We start from the raw sequence: 22,996 nt of genomic DNA on the forward strand, positions 1-22,996 counted from the left end.
TCATTTTGATTTGTTATTACATTTAACTGTGTATGACAGAAACACATCATCAGTGGACATGGGTCAAACGCTTGCTTTGAGATTCCTCTGTGACTTCCTAGAAGTTTCTGGAGAATCAGAGTGAGTTAGGGTTAGCTCATCAGACTATTCAAACAGATTGTTGAGCAGTATAAGCAGTCGTCCCGAAGGTTAGTGACATGATGTACTGCATTGTTGACTGCCTAGGTCAATACGGTGCTGTATCAAGTCTCTAAGTACTTGTATAGTGCTATAATCGTTGGTAAGATAAATTGGTTGTCAGTATTATTTTATAAAGAAAGAAAGAAATTAAAAAAGAAAGAAGGAGAAAAAGAAGGAAGGAAGGGAAGAAGGAAGAAAGAAAGGAAGGAAGGAAGGAAGGAAGGAAGGAAGGAAGGAAGGAAGAAAGGAAGAATAAAAAACCCAAAGAAACCAAAATAGATCTTATCAGAATAAAAAAAGTTTTAAGAGTCAAAGAAGGACTCACTTTTGTCTCAGCTCAGACACAGTGGACTTCCTGTGTTCTCAGGACCTCCTCAACCACAGTCTCTACACTGTCTACTCTCTTGGACTTCATAGGAGGTCAATGTTGTGACAGTGTCATCTTTACCCAAATTGACGCCAATCAGAAGCCGAGGTGCACAGTTTTTAAATGCCTGTGAGCCCAGTGAGCACAAACCTGCTTCATCCCCTTCCCAGGGCTGGGTCTCCTCTGCCCTCCTCTGTCTGAGCAGCCATTCTGGGAAGATGCCACCAGTCCTGATTCTCCTGACCTTTCTCCTGCCACTTGGAGCTGGTGCAGGTGAGTGAACACCCCTGTCCCAGAGCAGCCATCCATGACCCCTCTGCTGTCCTTCTGCCCAGCAGTTGTCAGGAATTGTCCTGACTGCACCCAGCAGCTTTCTGAAACTAAGGTTCCATACCAAACACAGACTTGGAAATCTGACACTGGCCAGATTGTCACAAGGTCTGAGGTAGGGAGGTGTTCTCAGAGAGCTTAGTGGGCACTAGCTTCTCCCAGCTTTTCTTCACCACCTGGAGACTGGATCATCCTGAGAAAGAGATGTGACAGAGACTGCAAAGATACATAAATTACATCACTAACTTACTTGAGCCCAGGGAAAGGGCAGCTTTACTGAGCAGCATGTAATGGGGTGAGGCCACCAGCTCAAGAACATGAGCATCATGTATGAACCTCCATCCTCAGCTCCTGAAGAAAGAGCCCAGGGTGCCAAGAAGCCTGCCCTGCACACTGTGCTAGCTCTGCAGTTGAGCTGTAGGTGCCTCTCCACCTCTTCCTGTAAGTCTCCAGCTGTTCCCATCCTCCCGGCAGACTACCCCAATGTCCCCCAGGCTCTGAATCCCAACAGCCCTGCACCACCAGCTCTCTGGATAACTAGCAGTCACTCATCCATGCAGCCAAAGCCTTTACTGAGAGCCCAAGATGTGTTGGGCATGAGAATAGGAGACTGTTAGAAAATTCATGCCCATAGGGCTTGTGGGTAAAAGGTGAGGAAATGATACCAATCAAGATTAGAGGGGTGAGAGTGACTCACTACCAAAGGAAAACCAACAGCAAGACACCGCCCAGGGTCCCTCAGCCTCCAGCATGATGAAGACTGAACTTATCCCTCCATGTATTTGTAAAGCAGGGCCTGGAGGACAATGCTGCCCACCCCTTCTCAGAGCAGGACTCTGAGGCTTAAGACTGAGCAAAGATTATTCCATGTGCAGGGAATCCTGTCTGCAACAGCCTTGGGGACTGTAGATCCCATCCCCAACCTCCCCCTTTCTTCTGAGGTCTTCTCTTCTGACCTCATCTATTTCCAGGAACCCCATATTTTAACCTTTACTTTTCAGAGGAGATTATCGGGGGCCATGAGGTGAAGCCCCACTCCCGCCCCTACATGGCCTTTATTAAGTCTGTGGATGTCAATGGGAAGAAGGGCAACTGTGGAGGCTTCCTGGTTCGATACAACTTTGTGCTGACAGCTGCTCACTGCAATGGAAGGTGAGGCAGAGCTCGCCCACATTTGCTGGCCCACACTGGATCTTGTGTCCTTCATTGTTCCCCTGAGATCTCACTAAAAGGCAGGACTGTGAAAACAGAACTCTGATACCAGTACATTTGAGGTGAAAGGGTGAGAGGTGAGAGCCAGCAGCACCCTTGAGCTGATCACCTGCACTGGACAAATTAAAGCAGTGGTTGACGTGACAGCTCATGCTAAGCACCAATGCAAACTTTGGAATATTGCCTAGAAGTAAGAGGGAGCCTCAAGGAGTCTCATATCCTTGAGAAGCAGAGAGCAGTAGGTCAGACACAGAGGCCCTCCTGTGTCCTCAAGTCCCCTCAGCTAGAGCCCCACATCTCTCAAGTCCGCTCTGCTCTCTGCACAGCTCAATGACAGTCTTGCTGGGGGCCCACAACATCATGACAAGGGAGAAGACGCAGCAGGTCATCCCTGTGGAAAAAGCCATTCCCCACAGGGACTATAATCCTAAAGCCCGCTCCAATGACATCATGCTGTTAAAGGTGAGAACTGCGCCCTGCCCACCCACCTCCTCCACTCACCGCTGTCCTCTGATCTCCTCCACTCACCGCCATCCTCCCGTCTCCTCCACTCACCCCCTACACCACGCCTACTTCCTGTGCTCTGCTTGGAGCAGGACTGTCCTTCCCCTCCTGCTCTGATCCTGCTTCTTCCCTCCCTTCCATCCTGGCTTTCAGTGTGACCCAGGGCAGTAGACTCCTGGCTGAGCTGGTCTCTCCTGCCTCTTCCTTATCAGCTGAAGAGAAAGGCCAAGAGGACTAGAGCTGTGAGGCCCCTCAGCCTGCCCAGCCGCTATGACCGTGTAAAGCCTGGGGACGTGTGCCACCTGGCTGGTTGGGGTTCAAATTCCACTAAGAACATTTTACTGACTGCCCGCCTTCAAGAGGTTGAACTGATCGTCCAGGAGGACCAGAAATGCAAAAATCGCTTTCGTCACTATTCCAAGACCACAGAGATTTGTGCTGGAGACCCGAAGGAAGCAAAGGCTGCTTTCAAGGTGGGGTTTAAGCATTTAACAGACAAAATGCAATGAGAGTTGAGTCTGGGAGAGGACTTACTGTGAGAATGGCCACACCCTCAAGCCTCAGCTCAGGGAAGGGACAGCCCTGTAGGTCTCCTATTAGTCCCTGGTGTGGGTGTGGCAAGAGTGGAGGGTGCATGAATTACCCAGAGCATCTCTGAGGACTTCAGGGAAAGCCTGGGACTGAGCTAGAAGGAAAAGCCAGGCTCCCTGAGCTATGATACTGAGGGAGGTTGGAAAGCCTGCCCTGGCCCTGGTCTGACAGCCTTGCCAGGAGGATGTAGGGACAGCAGAGCCAGAGGGAACCAGGCTCAGTGCTTCCTTCCTCTGCCCACAGGGTGACTCTGGAGGACCCCTCGTGTGTGACAACAGAGCTTATGGAGTTTTAGCCTATGGAAAATCTAAGAGGATCATCTCTGCAGTCTTTATGAAGGTCGTCCACTTCCTGCCCTGGATAACTAGAAACATGAAGCTCCCCTAACAGCTCTTAACCTGCCTGTGCAGGACCAGCTTGTCTGTGCACAGACAAGAACCGCGGGGAATGGGCCGCAAGGGCACAAAATTCACAATAAATAATCTCCAGAGTGAACATAACCGAAGTTCTTTGTTGTTTGAGCCACTTCATTGTTCATGCGCCTCAATGGTCCAGGCAGCCCTCTCCTATCAATTCTGGGCTTTGCTACCTCCTCCTTTCCAGCCTCTCCTTATGCTGGAACTTCAGGCTACAAAATTCACACATATTCATCATGTTACATGGTGGGGTGTTTAGAGAGAACCTCTCTCGTGTACTCTAAGGAAACATCACCTGTTAATAAAAGGCTGATGGCCCAGAGCTGAGGCAGGAAATAGGAGGTGGGTGTCCCAGCAGAAGGAAATGAACACTGGGATAGAGTCAGAGGTACAAGGTTGCCCCAGACTCAAAGACAGACACATGAAACTGAAGAGCGCTAATGAGCCATGTGACACAGAGAATGGAATAAGTGGGTGAAATAAGTTACGAGCCGTTTGGGGAAGAAAGCTTATAAACTAGGCATTTATTCAGAAATAATAAAGTCTCACAGTCATTATTTCAGGAACTGGGGCACCAGTAGAAAATCCCGAGGTTCTAGGAGGGTAGGTTGTTGTTTCTTAGTTTTTCTTTTTGAGATTGGACCTCACCGAATAGCTCTCACTGGCCTGGAATTTACTGTGTAAACCAGCCTGGCCTTAAACCCACAGAGATCTGCCCTCCTCTGCTTCTCCAGCGCTGGGATTGGAGGTGTATGACCTATCCCACCACACACCTATTTTAACTCTCAACCCTCCAAGGTTGGCTTTCTCATACACAACCATGAGGAGGCGACTGCACTGCCAAGGCGTCATACACTCGTTTTCATACTCAGCTCCAGAAATGAATCTTCCCGGGCCTAGGACATTCCTACCATCTCTGAGCCACCTTCATCGAGCCCCAACACTTGGCAGAGAGTTGAACCAGGCACTGGGTGAAGGGAGATTTGACAAGTGTGAGGGCCGGGCCACCCATTCAGTTTCCTGTTCCCAGGACCTCCCCCTCCCTAGCAGGACAGGCTACTCTCACCACCGGAACTGTCCTGAGTCTAGGGGCTGACACATCCCTCCAAAGGCCCCAGGCTCACCTTGGTCCCTTTCCCAGCCCAGCACAGAGCTCAGTCAATTTCTTTAACCCTTGCTGACCTTCCAGTGTTTTCCATCTGACTTCCTCCAGCCCACCTCCCCCAGGCCTGACTTAAGCCAGCCTCTCACTCCTCTACCTACAAGCTCCAAACGCTGTGGAGTTTCCTCTACCTCACATTCCAGCTAACTTGGGTTTCCAGTCACCTGATGCTCACCCCTCCCACCTAGGCTGGCTGAGCCCTGTTCCAGCCCAAGTCTTGCATGAAGAGAAAGGGTCAGAAATGACCTCCAGTCTCTCAACAACCCTGGCTCAGCATGGAACCTCCGCCTCCCCCTGCTGGCCACATGAGGATATGACATCTTTGAACCTGAGGCTCCAAGGGATGCTAGGCCACAACATCTACCAACCTTGATAGGTCTCTGGCTTTGTATCTGGTACACAGTAGACTCCTTCTTCCTCTTCATCCTCTTCACTGGATAGTTCAGAGTGACACAAAATTATCTAAATTTGGAATTCACAAAAAATTAAGCTTAAAAACATGATTAAATTAAGGAAACAGCCAACAGGGGTTGCCACGGGCTGTCCCCTGAGCCCCATTGTCCGCTTTCCCCAGGAGGCCTGCAGGGCCCCAGGAACATCCAGTATAGACACCCCGACCCCGCTCCATCAGTCCCCGGCCTTGCAGGTCTACCTGGAACACAGCCAAAGTAGGTGAGCTACAGGCTTGCCCCAAGCCCCTTCAGCTGCCTTCCCTAGGAGGCCTGCAGGGCCCCAGAAACATTCAGTTTAGACTCCTCCTGGCCAGTTCCTTGACTTCCTGGTCCTCTGGGAGCACAGCCAGTAGAGGTGAGCTGCACACTGTCCACTGAGCTCCACTGTTAGGCCCATAGCTCCGACTCCCTTCACGAGGAGGCCTGCAGGAACATTCAAATCCACCTGCGGTACAGTCAGGCTGCTTCCCAAACCCCATTGTCAGGTCCAAGGCTCCGACACTCTCCTGAGGAGTCCTGATACCAGCAACAGAAATGTCCAGCCAACACTGAGGCCAAACAGATGGCAAAAGGCAAGCATGAGAACACAATCAACAAGAGCCAGGGCAATATGGCACCACCAGAGGCCAGCTATTCTACACAGCAAGCACTGGATATCCCAGCACAGAAGCACAAGAAGATGGCCTTCAATCCAACCTTAGAAAGATGTTAGAGGCCTTTCTACAAGAAATGGATAAACCTCTTAAAGAAACACAGGAAAACACAATCTAGCAAGTGAAGGAAATGAATAAAATGGTTTAAGACCTGCAAGTAGAAATAGAAGCAATAAAGAAAACACAAACTGAGGGACTCCTGGAGATGGAATACAAGGGAAGAGAACAGGAACTACAGACGCAAGCATTACCAACAGAATACAAGAGATGGAAGAGAGAATCTCAGGTGTAGAAGATCCGATTGGAGAAATTGCTATATTAGTCAAAGAAAATGTTAAATCTGAAAAGTTCCTGACACAAAACATTCAAGAAATCTGGAATACTATGAAAAGACCGAACCTAAGAATCATAGGAAAAGAAGAAGACTCTCAGCTCCAAGGCCCAGGAAATATTTTCAACAAAATCATAGAAATACACTTCCATAACCTAAAGAAAGACATGTCTATAAACATGCAAGAACCCTACAGAACACCAAATAGATTGGACCAGAAAAGAAATATCTTCTGCCAGAAAATAATTAAAACACTAAAAGTACAGAACAAAGAAAAAACATAAAAAGCTGCAAGGGGGAAAAAAAGCCAAGTAACATATAAAGGCAGAGCTTTCAGAGTTACAGCTGACTTCTCAGCAGAGACTCTGAAAACCAGAAGGGCCTGGGCACAAGTACTGCAGACTCTAAGAGACCACAGATGTCAGCCCAGACTACTATAACCCAGCAAAACTTATAATCACCATAGATGGGGGAAAAACAACATATTCCATGACAAAACCAAATTTTACCAATATCTATTTACAAATCCAGCCCCTACAGAAGATACCAGAAGAAAATGCCAACCTAAGAAGGTTAACTACACTCAAATACATAACACCATAACTGCAAAACAAAAAAATAAAGGGAAACACAAGCACACACATACACACACACACACACACGGTGTATGTGTGTGTGTGTATATATATATATATATATATATATATATATATATACATATACATATGTGTATATATACTTGAAGCTCAAGTTAGAGCAGTAAGAGAACTAAAGGAGATCAAGGGGATACAAACTGGAAAGGAAGAAGTTAAATTACTGCTATTCATAGATGATATAATAGTATACATAAGTGACTCCCCAAAATTCTGCCAGAGAACTCCTACAGCTGATAAACATCTTCAGCAAAGTGTCTAGATACAAAATTAACTTAAAAAAAATCAGTAGCCTTCTTTTATACAAGTTTTAAATGGGTTGAAAAAGAAATTAGGGAAACAACACCCTTCACAATAGCCATAAATAATATTAAAAAAATCTTGGTGTAACTCTAGCCAAGCAAGTAAAAACCTAAATAACAAGAAATTCAGGTTTTTAAAAGAAGAAATTGAAGGAGATATCAGAAGATGGAAAGATGTCCCATACTCATGAATCAGTAGGATTAAAATAGTGAAAAAGGCCATCTTACCAAAAGCAATCTACAGATTCAATGTAATTCCCATCAAAATTCCAACGCAATTTCTTACAGGCTTCAAAAGAGCAAGTCTTAACTTCAAACAGAAAAGTGAAAAAACACAGGATAACTAAAACAATCCTGTACAATAAAAATCTTGAGGAGGTATCATCACATTGCATTGGCATAAAAACAAACAGATTGATAAATGGAATCAAATCAGACACAGAAACAAACCCACACACCTATGAACACCTATTTTTTCCACAGGCCAAAACCATTCAATGGGAAAAATAAAGCAGCTTTACAAAATGGCCCTGGTCTAGCCGGATGTCTGCATGTAGACGAATGGAAATAGATCCATATTTATCACCCTGCACAAAACTCATGTGCAAATGGATCAAATACATCAACATATAACCGAGTACACTTAATCTATTAGAAGACAAAGTGGAAATGACCTTGACTATATTGCTACAGGAGACTGCTTTCAGAGCAGAACACCAAAAACTCAGGCCCTAAGATCAAAAATTAATAAATGGGACCTCATGAAAGTGATAAGCTTCTGCAAGGCAAAGGACATTGTCAAAAGGATAAAATGGAAACCTGTAGATTGGGAAAAGATCTTCACCTACCCAACATCCCACAGAGGGCAAATATCCAAAATATACAAAGAACTCAAGAAATTAAACACCAACAAACCAAATAACCCTATTAAAAAGTGGGGTACAGTGCTAAACAGAGAATCCTCAACAGAGGAATCGCTGATGGCTGAGAAGCACTTATAAAAATGTTCAATTTCCTTAGTCATCAGGAAAATGCAAATCAGAATGACTTTGCGATTCCATCTTACACAAATTTGTACAGCCACTTTGGAAATCAATCTGGCAGTTTCTCAGAAAATTGGGACTAGTTCTACCTCAAGATCCAGATATACCAGTCGTGGGCATATGCCAAATAGATGTTTCACCATATATAAGGACATTTGCTCAACTATGTTCATAGCAGCTTTATTTGTAATAGCCAGAAACTGGAATCAACCTAAATGTCCCTCAACCAAAGAATGAACAGAGAAAATGTGGTACATTTACACAATGGAATACTACTCAGGTGTTAAAAACAAGGACAATCATGTAATTTGGAGGCAAACGCATGAAACTAGAAAAAAATGATCTTGAGCTAGGTAGCACAGAAAGCCAAACATGTCATGCACTCACTTACATGTGGATATTAGTCATAAAGTAAATGGTAACCATGCTACAATCTACAGATCCAAAGAAGCTAACAAGAAGGATGCAAGACAGGGTGTTTGATTCTTACTCAGAGGGAAATAAACTAGACCTCCGAAGCAGATGGAGGGAAGGAACTGGGTAGGAGAGGGGTTGGTATGGGATTAGGGATGCATATCAGGTATAAGAAGGGCAGTGGGTTGGGGGTAGAACTCGAAGAGAGAATGAAAATCCATGGGAGGGTGTCTCTGGGATGGGGAGGCTCCCTGGAGTCTACGGGGGTGGCCTCAGCTGAGACTCCTAGCAGCAGGAGCTATGGAGCCTGAAGTTGCTACCTCCTGTAGCCAGCTAGGACTTCCAGTGTAGGAGTGGGACTACCAACCTACCCATAAAACCTTCGACTCAAAATTTGTCTTGCCTGCAAGAAGTGTAGGGATAAAGATGGAGCAGATATTGAGGTAATATCCAAACAGCGACTGGCCCAACTTGAGATCCACCCCATGAGAGAGAGCCAACCACTCACAATATCAACGATACTCTGCTTTGCTTGCAGACAGGAGCCCAACATAACTGTCTTCTGAGAGGCTTTATCCAGTGGCTGATGAGAAGAAATACAGAGACCCACAGCAAACACTAGACAGAGCTTGGGGAGTTTTGTGGAAGAGTGTGGGGAACAATTGAGTGAGCCAGTAAGGTCAAGGACACCACAAGATCTACACAGCAGTCACGTTTTAAAATACTATTAAATTCTCTATATTCTAACAGTGCCATGAGTGTATCTGGTACGGTTCAGGATACAGTGTGTGAAAATGGGAGATAGTTGAAAAACCTGTGGTTTTCAATGTACCTCGTATGGAGGCCTCATGGAAAAAGGTGAGCAGGAGAAAGGTAAGCAGAGAGGCTTTAGCTTGCTTGACATTCAAACCAATGACCCCGCCCACCACTCCAGCTGGAGTATAAGACAGTTCACGGTGACCCGTGTGACCCTAGGAAGTCCCTCACACAGCACCCTTAGGAAATTAGGCCTTTTTTGCCTTCTCTCGTACATTACATCCTGACCATAGTTTCTCCTCCCTCTCCTTTTCCAAGCACCTCAGACGCAGACTCAGAAAAGCCCAGCATCTCCCTCAGATTAACTCCTCCCCCTTTTCCTTCAGAAAAGGGCAGGCTTCCTAGGGGTACCAACAGAACACAACTCAGCAAGTTACAATAATACTAGACACAAACATTCATATCAAGACTGGATGAGGCAACCTAGTAGAAGGAAAGGGCCCTAAGAGTAGGCACGCCCGCTCCCACTGTCAGGAGTCCCACAAGAACACAACCTAGGAGTCTCCAAGCTACGTTGTGTACCTACATGCAGAGGACCAAGCTCAGACCCACATAGGCTCCGTGATTGTCATTCAGTCTCTGTGAGCCCCTATGAGCCCTGCTTGGTTGGTTCTGAGGGCCGTGTGCTCCAAGGGTCCTTTGGCCCCTTTGGTGCCTAAAATCATTTCTCCTCCTTTTCAGAGATGGTTCCACCTAAGGTTTGGCTCTGAGTCTCTGCATCTGCTTTCATCAGTTGCTGAAGGAAACCTCTCTGACGACGACTGGGAGAGGCACCCATCTATGAGTACAGTAGAATATCATTAGGAATCTAAAACTTCTGTTTTTATGGCCATTTGTGTTTGGCTCTATCCTTGCCTCTGGGCTATACAGACTCTGCTTCTTGATCATCAGGCAGTGTCAGGAATGGACTCCCTTTTGCGGTTAGAACTTCATGTTGGACCAGACATTCCATGTTGGCCTTTCTGCATTTGGGTGTTCTCACTCAGGAAATTTTTTTTTTTAACTTCCATTCATCTTTTTTTTTTTTTTTTTTCAAATTTCATGATGTCATTTTTGAACAACTAGCAATACTGCATTGTGTAAATGTAGCACATTTTCTTTATCTGTTCTTCTGTTGAGGGCATCTAGGTTGTTTGCAGTTTACAGCTATTGTGAGTAAAGCTACTACGAACATAAATGAGCAAGTCTCCTTGTGGTAGGATGGAGCAGCCTTTGAGTATGTGCCCAAGAGTGTTAGAGCTGGGGGTTGAGTTATATCAATTCCCAATTTTCTGCGAAACTGCCATATTGATTTTCATAATGGTTGTACACATTTGTACTCCTGCCAGCAATGGAGAAATGTTTTCCTTGCTTCGCATTCTCGCCAGCATGAGCTGTCACTTGTGTTATTGAGCCTATTAATTCTGACAGGTGTAAGATAGGATCTCAAAGTAGTTTTGATTTACATTTTCCTGATGATTAAGGATGTTGAACATTTCTTTAAGTGTTTCTCAGCTATTTGAGATTCTTGTATAGAGAATTATCTACTTGGATCTGCACCCCATTTCTAATATGATTCTTTGGTTTGGTTTCTTGAGTTCTTTGCACACTTTGGATATTAGTTTTCTGTCAGGGCTAATATCACCCCCAAAATCAGTACAGGACATACTGAGACACCAAATTCTCAGCACAAAGGAGATGTATTCCCCAGAAGGGCAGGGGAAGTGGGGCTTCCATGGAAGCAGCAGCAGCAAGTGCAAGCAAGCAAGAAAGGCAAGAGAAGCCAGAGAGAACAGGTGTTTCTTCAGGAGTCAGGTCTTAAGTGGTGAAAGAAGAGTCAGTGCTGGGGTCAGCTGTAAATCCTTATTAGACATCTTAGCTATAGTCTCAGAAATGAGTCAGTGGCCAAATAAGAGAAAGGACCATGGCAACTTAAAAATATAATCTAATAATTTTTAGCAATGGGTAAAATGGTAAAAGTCAAAACCTATTGGTGCCATGTAGCCATGCTCAGGAGTGACAGAGCTGTTCCTGAGGTTGGTGAAAATCTTCTCCCATTCTGTGGGCTTACATTTTGTCCTATTGGAGGTGTCCTTTGCATTGCAAAAGCTTTACAGTTTCTGAGGTCCCACTTGTTAATTGCTGATCTTAGTGCCTGCACTATTGGTGTTCTGTACAGGAAGTCGCTGTTTTCCATCATGTAGCATCTTCTGTGATTTTTTTTTGTAATGTCTTAAAACTTCAGAAAGAAATAAACCACATGTTCTGTTTGACATGTGAAATAGATCCAGTAATATAGCCTATAGGTAAGCAGATGTACACGTGAGTACGATATAGTGTAAAGAAAGAACAAGAGAACAAAAAAGCCTAAACATAAGGAAATGACAAAGAAGTGAACATGGGTGGTGGACATGAGTTCTGAAGAATTTGTTAAATTAATTGTTCTACTTCCGTCATGGATTCTTTTTTTGGTTTGGTGGTGAATAAGCAGTCAAAATATATTCTGAACTGAAAGTGCAAAATTTAATGTGATGTTTCATAGCTTTCATTCTGAATATTGATTTTAACTGAAGAGACGTTCATTGAGTATTATGGACTCCAAGTCTTGTTAGTTTTGCTGTGTTTTTCTTTTTTTCCAAGGTTTTCTTAATAATGAGCTTTATGGGTTGGGTAGTGGAAAGGAGTTTGGAAGAGAATGGGATAGAAAATCATGATCAGATGCAGAATGAATAAAGTGTAACTGATGAAAAATTTTTTAAAAAAGGGAAAAAATAATTTAAGAACATTAAATGACTTTCAAAAGTGGAGGAAAACATGGAGTTAGTCAATTTACATGGAGCACGTCTCGCCCCTGGGGCAATGGTCTCCTGAACCTACTCAGACCTCGGACACCACCACTGCTAGTTCTAGAACTGATGCAGGATGTTCCAACGAGGGGGTTAAGGCTTCTCATAATATTTCCTATAAGCCCACACCTATTTGTTTATATCCCCCATTTTTATTCATTATTAGCCAGATAGAGCCAAGTAATTGTGGTAATGATACTTGCTTTTTTTGCCCAATGCTGGAATACTAGTAAATTTACTAGCTGGTTACTCGCATGCCTCGCTGGGTGCCTGTACCCGTTGATGCCCCTCACACTATGACTCTCTTCAGACAGAAAAGGGATCTTGGAATTACAGTCACCATTGTTACTGCCATCTCATTGGTGGCTGTTGGAGCTACCACCGTGGCATTAGCCATGAGTCATACTGTGCAGACTGCTCAGACCCTGAATAACCTTTTAGCCAATGTAGCTCATGCCTTAGATGTACAAAAAGGAATTAATGCTCAACTAAAAGGAGGCTTGATGGTGTTCAGTCAGAGGATTGACCTCGTACAGGAGCAAATTGATACCCTATGGCAAATCGCTCAACTTGGCTGTCAATGAAAGTATGCTGGACTTTGAGTCACTAGCATACAACATGAGAATTTTCCCTGTGCTGCAAATCTGTCTAAACAATTGTCTAGCTATATTTTAGGTAATTGAACTGGAGAATTCGATACTACGATGGAGCAGCTGAGAGTGGCCATTGTCACGGTAAATTCTACCAGAGTGGACGCAGGACTAGCCACAGGATTATCATCATGGATTGCTGCAGCCATGAATCATCTGAAGGAATGGGCGGGCATGGGAGCGTTAGCAGGCCTTCTGGTGTTGGTCACCTTGGTTTGCCTGTGGTATATATGCAAGATTAGAGTCCCACAACAGCGTAATGCAGCCATGACCATTCAGGCCTTTAGAGCCATTGAAGCAGGACAGTCTCCCCAAGCATGGTTGGCTACCATAAAAAGCTAAAATGTTACACTCAGGATGCGAGGCTAAGCACTGCACTCAGGGTCAGCCGCTTTTGACCCAGAGAAGAGCATGTCTGATTGCATGCGGGTTGATGCCCCAGGTCCCGCCTCTGAGAAAAAGGTATCGGACGGGTCTGATGCTCTTTGGATGGATGACACCTAAATGAACATCAGTACAAAGTCCCAATTTATTTCTAATATCAGAGATCAGACCTCTACTCTTGCCTGATGCGTCTAAAACAAAAAGGGGGAACTGTAGAGAGCTGCGTAATGCCGCGCCTTAAAGATGGAGCTGGTTTCCGCCTTCCACCTTCCCGATGGTGAGTGCTCTCTGTTACAAACAACTCCAACTCCACATTTGGCTAAGGCTGAGGATCTGGCTTGCTTCCATGTATGTGGACCTATCTGCATTGCCCACGTGGCATGCTGGGGTTGGCTACCCAGAGGCTATTTAAGCTGTGGGCTGGCTTTCTCCAGGGTCAGATGATTGTTCAAGGTTCCTGAATAAACTGCATTGAAAAAAAAAAAAAGAAAATCATGATCAGAATATATTGTATCAAGAAACTTATTTTCAATTAAAAACGGTATCTTAAAAAGGGTAAATGGAAAAAGCACCAGATTGATTTCCAGAGTGGTTGTACAAGTTTACATTCTCACCAGCAGTGGAGGAGGGTTCCCCTTTCTCCACAACCTCTCCAGCATGTGTTGTCACTTGAGTTTTTGATCTTGGCCATTCTCATGGGTGTAAGATGAAATCTCAGGGTTGTTTTGATTTGCATTTCCCTAATGGTTAATGAGGTTGAGCATTTCTTTAAGTGCGTCTCTGCCATTCGATATTCCTCTATTGAGAATTCTCTTTAGCTCAGACAACTAGGAATAGCGCTTCCCCAAGATCCAGCCATACCACTCCTAGGCATATATCCAAAAGAGGCTCAAGTACACAAACAGAACATTTGCTCAACCATGTTTGTAGCAGCTTTATTTGTAATAACCAGAAGCTGGAAACAACCCAGATGCCCCTCAACTAAAGAATGGATGCAGAAATTGTGGTACATCTATACAATGGAATATTACTCAGCAATGAAAAATAAGGAAATCATGAAATTTGCAGGTAAATGGTGGGACCTGGAAAGGATCATCCTGAGTGAGTTGTCCCAGAGGCAAAAAGACACACACAGTATATACTCACTCATATAGACATACAACATAGGACAAACCCTAAAAATCTGTGCATCTAAAGAAAGTAAGCAAGAGAGAGGACCCTAACTAAAACGCCCAATCCCCATCCTGAAAGGCAAAGAGGATGGACATCAGAAGAAGAAGAAAACAGGAAACAACCTAGGAAACTTCTACAGAAGGCCTCTGAAAACCAGAAGAAGAAAACAGGAAACAAACTAGGAACCTACAACAGAGGGCCTCTGAAAGCCTCTGCCCTGCAGACTATCAAAGCAGATGCTGAGCCTGATGGCCAACTGATGGGCAGAGTGAATGGAATTTTATGAAGTGGGAAATAGTAAGAGCTGGAGAGGACAGGGTCTCCACAAGGAGAGCAACAGAACAAGAAAATTTGAACACAGGGAACTTCCCAGAGACTCCAACCAAGGACTATTCATGGAGATAACCTAGAACCCCTGCACAGATGTAGCCCATGGCAGTTCAGTGTCCAGGTGGGTTGCATAGTAATGGGAAGAGGGACTGCCTCTGACATAATTAGATTAGTCTGCTCTTTGATCACCTCCCCCTGAGAGGGGAGCAGCCTTACCAGGCCACAGTAGAGGACAATGCAGCCACTTTTGATGAGAACTGATAGACTAAGATCAGAAAGGAGAGGAGAACCTCCCCTAAGAGTGGACTTGGGGAGTGGCATGCATGCAGAAAGGGAAGGGAGGGTGAGATCGGGAGGGGAGGAGGAAGGGGCTTATGGGGGGATACAAAATGAATAAAGTGTAATTAATAAAAAAAAAAAATTTAAAAAAAAGGGTAAATGGCAGAAGCCATTCTATTTTTATAGACTAGCTCAGGGGCCCTGTGGGCTGCACATGGCCCAGAATTGCCATAAACACAGCCATTTAAAAATCGTAAGCTCAGTAAAAACATGATTAGACTTTGTGTGTGTGTGTGTGTGTGTGTGTGTGTGTGTGTGTGTGTGTTGTAACTCTATTGTGTGGCTCTTTTTCATGAACTTTTTTGCGGACAAAATGTTTCAATGTTGGACAGAAAGAGTGTAAGTGTTCTCTTGATGTTGGTACACATGCATGACTGCCATTTTGATGGCAGTGTGAGGTTGCCAGTGTTTCCTCTTCCAACTGCAGACAGCCTCGCTGGCACCATAAAGTTTGTACGTGCTCCGTGTCACTTAGAAAATAAAACGCAGAGATTATCAATATCGACATGTAAATATTTTAAACTACACTTGCAGACAGTGGGTGTGTAGTGGTGTTTGGAAAACAAGTAAGCATTCTTTTCTGGACATTGAGGGCACACACTCCTCAGCCACACACCCCTCACACACAGCTCCCCACACCACGCTTCACTTTGCACTGCAGCAGCTGAGATGTTGAAATACTCCAGCCAGTTTTCATAGTAAACATAAATATAGTTGCTTATCTATTATTCTTTTTAATCGCAGCATGGCTTCTATACCATCATAGAGAAAACAAGGAAAAAAAAAGTGAGAGAAGAAGCTGACAGTGGAGGCACACACCTTTAATCCCAGCACTGGGGAGCTGAGGCAGTGGGGGGAATCTCCGAGTTCAAGTCCAGCCTAGTCTACAGAGAGTTCCAGGACAGACATGGCTACACAGAGAAACATGTCTCAAAAAAGCATAAAAAGACAAAGGGAAAAAAAAAGACAAAGGGATTCATAGAATCAACAGCAGATCATTGTAATCACCGGACTGAGCTCATGCTTAAAGCTGGGGCTTGCAGAGGACATCAAGAAAATTTGTATGCAGAGAAGGTCTCAGTGGGAATGGGCTGAGAATGAGATGGGACAATCCTGAGTGAAAATTATCAAAATATATCGAATACATGTCTGAAGCTGTCAAAGAATAAAACATAAATGTTAAAAGAAATTTTGAGGGCAGCTCAGGCTTCATGTGGGTTCATTAGTAAGGGGAGCAGGGTCTGTCTCTGACATGGACTCTGTTGCCTGCTTTTTGATCACTTCCACCTGACAGGACTGCCTTGCCAGGCCACAGGGGAAGAGGTTGAACTCAGTCCTGATGTGACTTGATGAGTTAGGATGTGTGGGTAGGGGAGCTCCCCTTTCCTGAGGAATAGGGGAAGGGGTAGGTAGAGTGGGACTGGGAGGAGAGAAAAGCGGGGGGCTACTATTGGGATATAAAACAAATTCTTATTAATTAATAAGAAAGAAAATTTGATGCCAAAAGCATGAAAAATGAGTAACATCATATAAATCATCATTAGAACTAAATTTTATAAGGGTCATGGATGAAATCATCTCCAGGGCCAGGAATTCCTAAAGAGTCCTCTGGTGACATAATGTACATTTCAGGAGTAAGATGGCTCAGCAGAGGACATTATAACAACATTATCAAGTTGCTCAGAGTGGCTGACACAGAATTTGTACCAGAACTTGACAATGAACACCGATTTACCTACTGAGCCTTTTAGTGGATTTCACTGCTCGTTTCATCTTTAAGGGAAAACCAACTTGTCAATACCAAGTTTCAAACCATAAGTGTTCCACATGAAGGTGGAATCATGGAGACCTCAATTTAAAGCAAATAATTCTATGCATGTCAACAGAGCTGAATACAGTTTGTGGACAGTGATGCAGCCTTGCCTTGCTCTTACATTTGACATGAGAATCTGAAAACACATTTCAAGATTTCCAGAAATATTGTCACAATTTTGGTATGCTCAAAAGTCCATTTTCAGTTGATATATATATATATATATACACACACACATAGTACCTGCTGATTTTCAGATGGAATGCAGAGAACTGCAGTTCTTCATTCAAACTAAAAAATATTTTTGATCATATCCATTCATGACCTTTACAGGGCTTATATAGGTCTTTCTCAGAGACAAATGCTCACACTTTACAACCACACTGTTTTCAAGCCACCACTATGTTACAGAAGCTACAGCTGTGAGCAAGTCGTTTCAAGAAGTGAGCACACAGGACTGGAGAGATGGCTCAGATGTCGTAGCAGCACACACTGCTGTTGCAGAGGGCCTGAGTTCAGTTCTGTGCAGCCATGGTGAAAAGCTCATACAGAATCAAAACTTCAGCGTTTCTGGTTTCCAAGGCTGTACTCATTTGCACATACCTGAAGCTGTGACTGGAAATCAGGATCCCAGGTAGGTCCCTGGGTTGCCTGGATGTACCCTGCCCCTCCACACACACACAGACACACACACACACACAGACACACACACACAGACACACACACACACACACACAGAGATACACACACACAGACACACACACACACAGACACACACACAGAGACACACACACCCCTGTTCTCAGTGCAGGCCAGCCTGTCTCACCCAGAGCTGATCTCACCCAGCTCTCACCATCTTCTGCTCTAAGCTCAGATTCTCAGCTCCCTCCAGTCCAGATCAGCCTTGTCCAGGGCTGTATCCCTGCCTTTCATTCCTGGATCTAGATGATCAAATCATCATCCAAGATCTTAACAAGGTCCTTGTTTATCTATAGAAAATGGTAGACAGAGTTGTAGAAAATACTCTTGGAGACCTCAGCAGAGAGGCCAATGCTGATCCAATCTCACTGAGCATTAAACTCAATCCTGAAGCACTTGCCCCAGAGAAAATTGACAATACCTAATAAACAGGGACTTACATGTGTCTTTTGTGATTAATTATTGCACTTAACTATGTGTGGCAGTAACACATGAGCCCTGGACATGGGGCACACACTTGCCTTGAGATTCCTCTGTGCCTTCCTAGACGTTTCAGGAGAGTCAGAGTGAGTTAAGATTAACTCATCAGACGATTCAAAAAGATTGTTCCACAGTGTGATCAGTCACCCCAAAGCTTAGTGACATGATGTACTGCAGTGCTGGCCTGCCATACATGAAGAAGCAGCACATCTCACTAAATGCTGTGTAACTATGTGAGGATGTTTGTAGTGCTATAGTTGTTAGGATAAATTGGTTGTCAGTATAGGAAGAGAGAAAGAAAGAGAGAAAAATATGAGAGAAAGAAAGAAAGAAAGGAAGGAAGGAAAGAAGGAAGGAAGGAAGGAAGAAAGAAAGAAAGAAAGAAAGAAAGAAAGAAAGAAAGAAAGAAAGAAAGAAAGAACAGAAAACTAAATAGATCCTACCAGAATGCAAAAGTGTGTATGGGGTAGAAAAGGATACATTTCTGTCGCAGTGCAGTCAGTGTGGACTTCCTGGGGTCTCAGGCCTCCTCAACCACAGCCTCCACACCATCTCCTGTCTTGAACTTTAACCCAGCTCATAGGAGGTCAATGTGGTGACAGTGTCATCTTTACCCAAACCAGAAAACGTCCTTCAGTAAAGTGATGCCAATCAGGAGGCGAGGTACACAGCTTTAAAATGCCTGTGAGCCCAGTGAGCACAAACCTGCTTCATCCCCTTCCCAGGGCTGGGTCTCCTCTGCCCTCCTCTGTCTGAGCAGCCATTCTGGGAAGATGCCACCAGTCCTGATTCTCCTGACCTTTCTCCTGCCACTTGGCACTGGTGCAGGTGAGTGAACACCCCTGTCCCAGAGCAGCCATCCATGACCCCTCTGCTGTCCTTCTGTCCAGCAGTAGTCAGGAATTGTCCTGACTGCACCCAGCAGCTTTCTGAAGCTCAGGTCCCATGCCAAACCCAGACTTGGGAATCTAACACTGGCCAGATTGTCACAGGGTCTGAGGAAGGAAGGTGTTCTCAGAGAGCTTAGTGGGCACTAGCTTCTCCCAGCTTTTCTTCACCACCTGGAGACTGGATCATCCTGAGAAAGAGATGTGACAGAGACTGCAAAGATACAAAATTTACATCACTAACTTACTTGAGCCCAGGGAAAGGGCAGCTTTAAGGAACAGCATGCAAGCAGGTGAGGCCAACAGCTCAAGAACATGAGCATCATATATTAACCTCCACCCTCAGCTCCTGAAGAAAGAGCCCAGGGTGCCAAGAAGCCTGCCCTGCACACTGTGCTAGCTCTGCAGTTGAGCTGTAGGTGCCTCTCCACCTCTTCCTGTAAGGCCCCAGCTCTTCCCATCCTCCCGGCACACTACTCCATTGTCCCCCAGGCTCTGAATCCCAACAGCCCTGCACCACCTGCTCTCTGGATAACTAGAAGTCACTCATCCATTCAGCCAAAGGCCTTTACTGAGAGCCCAAGATGTGTTGGACACCAAAGTAGGGTAATGTTAGAAAATCCACTTCCACAGGGCTTGTGGGTATAAAGTGAGGAAATGACACCAATCAAGATTAGAGGGGTGAGGGTGACTCACTACCCAAGGAAAACCAACAGCCGGTCAACAAGGGTTGCTCAGCCTCTAGCACGATGAAGGCACAGCTTATCCCTCCATGTATTTGTAAAGCAGGGCCTGGAGGACAATGCTGCCCACCCCTTCTCAGAGCAGGGCTCTGAGGCTCAAGATTCAGCAAAGATTATTCCATGTGCAAGGAATCCTGCCTGTGATAGCCATGGGGACTGTAGATCCCATCCCCAAAGAGGACTGTAGACCCCCTTCATAGATCTTCCCTCCTGACTTTATCTGCTGCTCCCAGACACCCCATATTCTAGCCTTTTCTTTCAGAGGAAATCATTGGAGGCCACGAGGTCACACCCCACTCGCGCCCCTACATGGCACTTGTTAAAATTCTGAGAGATAATGGGGAGAGAAAAATCTGCGGAGGCTTCCTGGTTCGAGACAACTTCGTGCTGACAGCTGCTCACTGCAGGGGAAGGTGAGGCAGAGCTTGCTCACATTTTCTGTGACGCCCACAGGATCTTCTGTCCTTCCCTGAGAGCTCACTAGAAGGTAGGGCTGTGAAAACACAAGTCTGATAAGAGGTAAATTTGAGGTGAAAGAGTGAGAAGGCAGAACCAGCAGCACCCTTGAGCTGATCCCCTATACTGGACAAACTAAAGCAGTGTTGAGGTTAACATGAGAGTTCATGCTAAGAGTCAATGCAAACGTTAGAATTTTCCTAGAAGCAAGAGGGAGGCTCCAGGAGTCTCATGTCCTTGAGAAGCAGAGAGCAGTAGGTCAGACACCGAGGCCTTCCTGTGTCCTCAAGTCCCCTCAGCTAGAGCCCCACCTGCCTACTCTGCCTGAGGGGCATTCTTCCTGAATCCACATCTCTCAAGTCCACTCTGCTTTCTCACAGCAAAATGACAGTCAAGTTGGGGGCCCACAACATCAAGAAACAGGAGAAGACCCAGCAGGTCATCCCTGTGGAAAAAGCCATTCCCCACCCGGACTATAATCCTAAAGGCCGCCCCAATGATATCATGCTGTTAAAGGTGAGACCTTACTCTTGGTCCAGGGGTTTTCACTTTTGTTATCCTCCCTCTCTTAGCACTGCTTACACCTTTCCTTTCAAGGTGTCTCAGCCCAGCAGGCCATGAGTAGACTCTTGCTTCTTCCCCAACAGCTGAAGAGAAAGGCCAAGAAGACTAGAGAGGTGAATCCCCTCAACCTGCCCAGGAAGAACGTCCATGTGAAGCCCGGGGATGTGTGCTCTGTGGCTGGCTGGGGGAGGACAGAGCCAGATGGCAAAAAATCAAGCACACTACAAGAGGTGGAGCTGACGGTACAGAAGGATCAGGTGTGCGAGTCCTGCTATCCACGATCTTACGAGAAAACCATTGAGATATGTGCGGGGGACCCAGAAATCAAGAATGCGGCCTTCAAGGTAAGTTGGCTTGCTCTCCACTCTGGGCTTAGTAGAAGGGGAAAGGAATCTGGGACCTAGAGACCAAACACCAAGGGACTGCTTTACCCACTGGCTGAGATGTTTCTCCCTGGGAACAGCAGGAACCAGGAACTGCCTAGGGCCTCCTGAGCTGACAAGGAGCCTCTGCTGAAGGCAGCTTGTATAATAGAAGGTGTGTGACACACAACGCCTGCCTTCCAGGCCCAGGCTTTAGGAAGCTGTGCTCCCGGAGTGTGTCCTAGCCACAGCCAGGTGATGAGGGTCCCACACACCTTCACGGAGAGTGGATCTGACAGACCTGGGGAAAGGGCAGAGGCCGACCCCAGGAGGGAGGTGAAGTCCATGTCCACAGTCAGAGCTGGGAAGCCCAGGGGCCCCAGGCCTGCCCTCTGGCCTCCCACAAGCAGAGTTTATGAGTCATGCTTCCCAGAGAGAAGCCTTGACATGAGTGGGAGGTTGGGATTAGGGTGAACGACAGCGCAGTTCATGTGTTCCCCTCAATTCACAGGGGGATTCTGGAGGGCCTCTGGTGTGCAACAAAGTGGCCGCAGGCATCGTCAGCTCTGGGAAAGGAGATGGTTCACCTCCACGGGTCTTCACCAGAGTCTCAAGTTTCCTATCCTGGATAGAGGAAACGATGAAACTCAGCTAGCTACAAGAAGCAGACTGGCTCCCTTTCTGACTAGCCATCTTCCCTACAGCTGAGTCCTCAAGGACAGATTCCAGAAACTTAATAAAGGTCTTTGCACATGAAAAGACTTGATTTATTTCATGTCCATTCACAGGGGCCAGTGCTATGCTAGTGAGCCCAATGGCACGCTTCTTCTGCTCACCCCATACACACATATCTCTGAAACCCAGGGCAAGGCCACTGTCCAGCTCATTTTTGCTTGTCCCATTCTCTCTAGTGCCTGCTGTTCTGACAGGCCTAAAGACAACCACCATCAGGAGAAATGTTGTGGGTTTCTTGCTTGGGGTTCAGGGTGAACTGTCACCTCCTCTGTGTCATATAGCAGAAAGGGGAGGAAAAGCACCTTTGTTCTGGAGACACAGAACACAGAGCTGACATCACATGGAGATGGTCCTTCCTGGGCAGGCTATCTCTCTCCCAAGGCTTCCCTTAAGGGGATAGCTCTTTCAGTCAAACCTGTGTCTCATCTAGCAGTAGTTTCCCTGCCCCCCTCTGGAAACAGGGCCAGGCTTCCTCCAGCCTCCTAGCTCCCCCACCCCTTCTTTTTCATCCCTATTCAGATGAGTCTGGCACCTCTGAGCTTTCTAGACCATGCAGGGCTAAGCACATTTCTGCTGCTTTTCCTCCTACCTAGGACACCCAAAGCAGCATGTGATTCTGTCCATTAGAGCCTCATCACTGTGGTGCCAGCCCAACTCACACCCTTTCAGAGAGGGGCCTCTCAAAGGTCCAGGCCACAGGTGGCATTACAGAGGGTCCATGGAACCCAGAACTGTCTGTCTCTCTCTCTAGAGCCCTGCACCCCATCTCCCACATCTCAGGCCTAAGGCAGGCCTTCCCAGTCAGCTCAGTTCCCTCTGTGTGCTCAGTTCCCATAGCAACAAGGCCACTCAGCAGCATGAGCCTCTCTGAGCATGTTCATCTCAGTCACTGCTGGGCTCTAGGGCTAGACCGCCTGCTGGTCACTTGGCCAATATCTGTCTTTTGTATCCAAAAGTGTTCAGAAAGCTAGAAAATTCTGCATTTTCCTCAGTCAGCACAGAGGGGTACGAGGTTTGAAAATGACTTCAGTCAGGTAGCTCCTAGCCCACACTATTCGGAAAAGCAGCATTTTATCTGGGGAGACGGCAGTTGAGAGGATAGCACATCTTAGACAGCCTGGTCGTATTTA

At 45.8% G+C, this 22,996-nt stretch overlaps 2 protein-coding genes across 2 annotated transcripts; both read left to right on the forward strand.

The window, feature by feature from the left end:
- Positions 1 to 600: 600 nt before the first annotated feature.
- Positions 601 to 3,683, forward strand: LOC132656587 (granzyme E-like). The gene is made up of 5 exons (XM_060391721.1): positions 601 to 820; positions 1,879 to 2,029; positions 2,416 to 2,551; positions 2,806 to 3,066; positions 3,428 to 3,683. The coding sequence occupies exons 1-5, from the start codon at positions 766 to 768 to the stop codon at positions 3,569 to 3,571; spliced, it is 747 nt and encodes a 248-aa protein (XP_060247704.1). The 5' UTR covers positions 601 to 765; the 3' UTR covers positions 3,572 to 3,683.
- A 1,578-nt stretch (positions 3,684 to 5,261) lies between these two features.
- On the forward strand, positions 5,262 to 21,824 carry LOC110559569 (granzyme B(G,H)-like). Its single transcript, XM_060390629.1, has 5 exons — positions 5,262 to 5,430; positions 20,012 to 20,162; positions 20,586 to 20,721; positions 20,853 to 21,113; positions 21,643 to 21,824. The coding sequence occupies exons 1-5, from the start codon at positions 5,262 to 5,264 to the stop codon at positions 21,784 to 21,786; spliced, it is 861 nt and encodes a 286-aa protein (XP_060246612.1). The 3' UTR covers positions 21,787 to 21,824.
- Positions 21,825 to 22,996: the final 1,172 nt, after the last annotated feature.

Source organism: Meriones unguiculatus, chromosome 9, assembly GCF_030254825.1.
Source record: "Meriones unguiculatus strain TT.TT164.6M chromosome 9, Bangor_MerUng_6.1, whole genome shotgun sequence".
Taxonomy (NCBI): domain Eukaryota; kingdom Metazoa; phylum Chordata; class Mammalia; order Rodentia; family Muridae; genus Meriones; species Meriones unguiculatus.